The sequence below is a fragment of the Eimeria tenella genome, genomic scaffold (genome assembly GCF_000499545.2).
Source record: "Eimeria tenella Houghton genomic scaffold, Eth_scaff3408, whole genome shotgun sequence".
In the NCBI taxonomy this organism is placed as follows: Eukaryota; Apicomplexa; class Conoidasida; order Eucoccidiorida; family Eimeriidae; genus Eimeria; species Eimeria tenella.
The window spans coordinates 842-1,801 of NW_013543192.1; the positions used below are offsets into that span (position 1 = coordinate 842).

At 56.1% G+C, this 960-nt stretch overlaps 1 protein-coding gene across 1 annotated transcript in view; it reads left to right on the plus strand.

Annotated features, from left to right (window-relative positions):
* Positions 1–64: 64 nt before the first annotated feature.
* Positions 65–960, plus strand: part of ETH_00034250 (uncharacterized protein) — a gene marked incomplete at both ends in the record, with an annotated part of 1,161 nt that continues 265 nt past the window's right edge. Inside the window, one exon of the mRNA XM_013376414.1 lies at positions 65–837. Within this exon, the coding sequence (XP_013231868.1) occupies positions 65–837 (773 nt within the window). The remainder of the gene's footprint in view (positions 838–960) is intronic.

The following is a 960-nucleotide window of genomic DNA, read 5'->3' on the forward strand; positions in this document are numbered from 1 at the left end:
AGCAGCTGCAGCAACACCAGCAGCAGCAGCAACAGCAGCAACAGCAGCAGCAACAGCAGCAGCTATGGCAGTCAAGATCAAACCTTCAGGAGAGGGGCCCCCAGGGGGGGCCCTGGGGGGCCCCCCTGAGGGCCCCAATGAGGAGGCCGAGCTGTTTGCTGCTGCTGCTCACTGGCAGCACCACCTGACTTTGCTGCTGAATCTGATTCCCTACGAGGCGCCGCAGCAGCAGCAGCAGCAACAGCAGCAGCAGCAGCAACAGCAGCAAAGTGCAGGGCAGGTCCGGCGGGCCAAACAAACCCTCAGGTACAGCTTGGAAAGTTTGCTGCCTTCAACAGCTCAGGAAGATGCAGCAGCAGCAAAAGAGGAGAAGCAGCGGCTGCTGCTGCTGCAAAAGGAGCAGCAAAACAGCAAGAAGCGCCAGAAGCAGCAGCAGCAGCAGCAACAGCAGCAAGGGCCTACAACCAGAGAACAGTTGCTGCAGCGGCTGCATGCAAAAATTGAGGCCATGAAGCAGCAAAAAGGCCCAAAGAAGAACAGAGGGGGGACACAGCAGCAGCAGCAGCAGCAGAAGCAGCAGCAAAAGCAGCAGAAGCAAAAGCGGAAACGGCAAGCAGACTTCCCGCAGCAGCAGCAGCAGCAGGAACAGCAGCAGCCGGGTGTCAAAAAGGCCAAGAAGGTTGCTTCAGAGTCAGCAGGAGCAGCAGCAGCAACAAAGCCAGCAGCAGCAGCAAATGAAGACTTCTCGTTTTCCGTTTTGAAAGAAGCAAATGAACCAGAGACTTTCAAAGAAGCAAGAAAAGGAGACAAACACAGGCGCATCCGCAAAGCCCTCAAGTAGGGTTTAGGTTTTAGGGTTTAGGGTTTAGGGTGTGGTGCTCTTCATCTTGATTGCTGCGCGAGCTTGATTTGCCGCTTCTGCTGCTGCCATGCTTGCTGCTGCTGCTGCTGCTGCTGTGT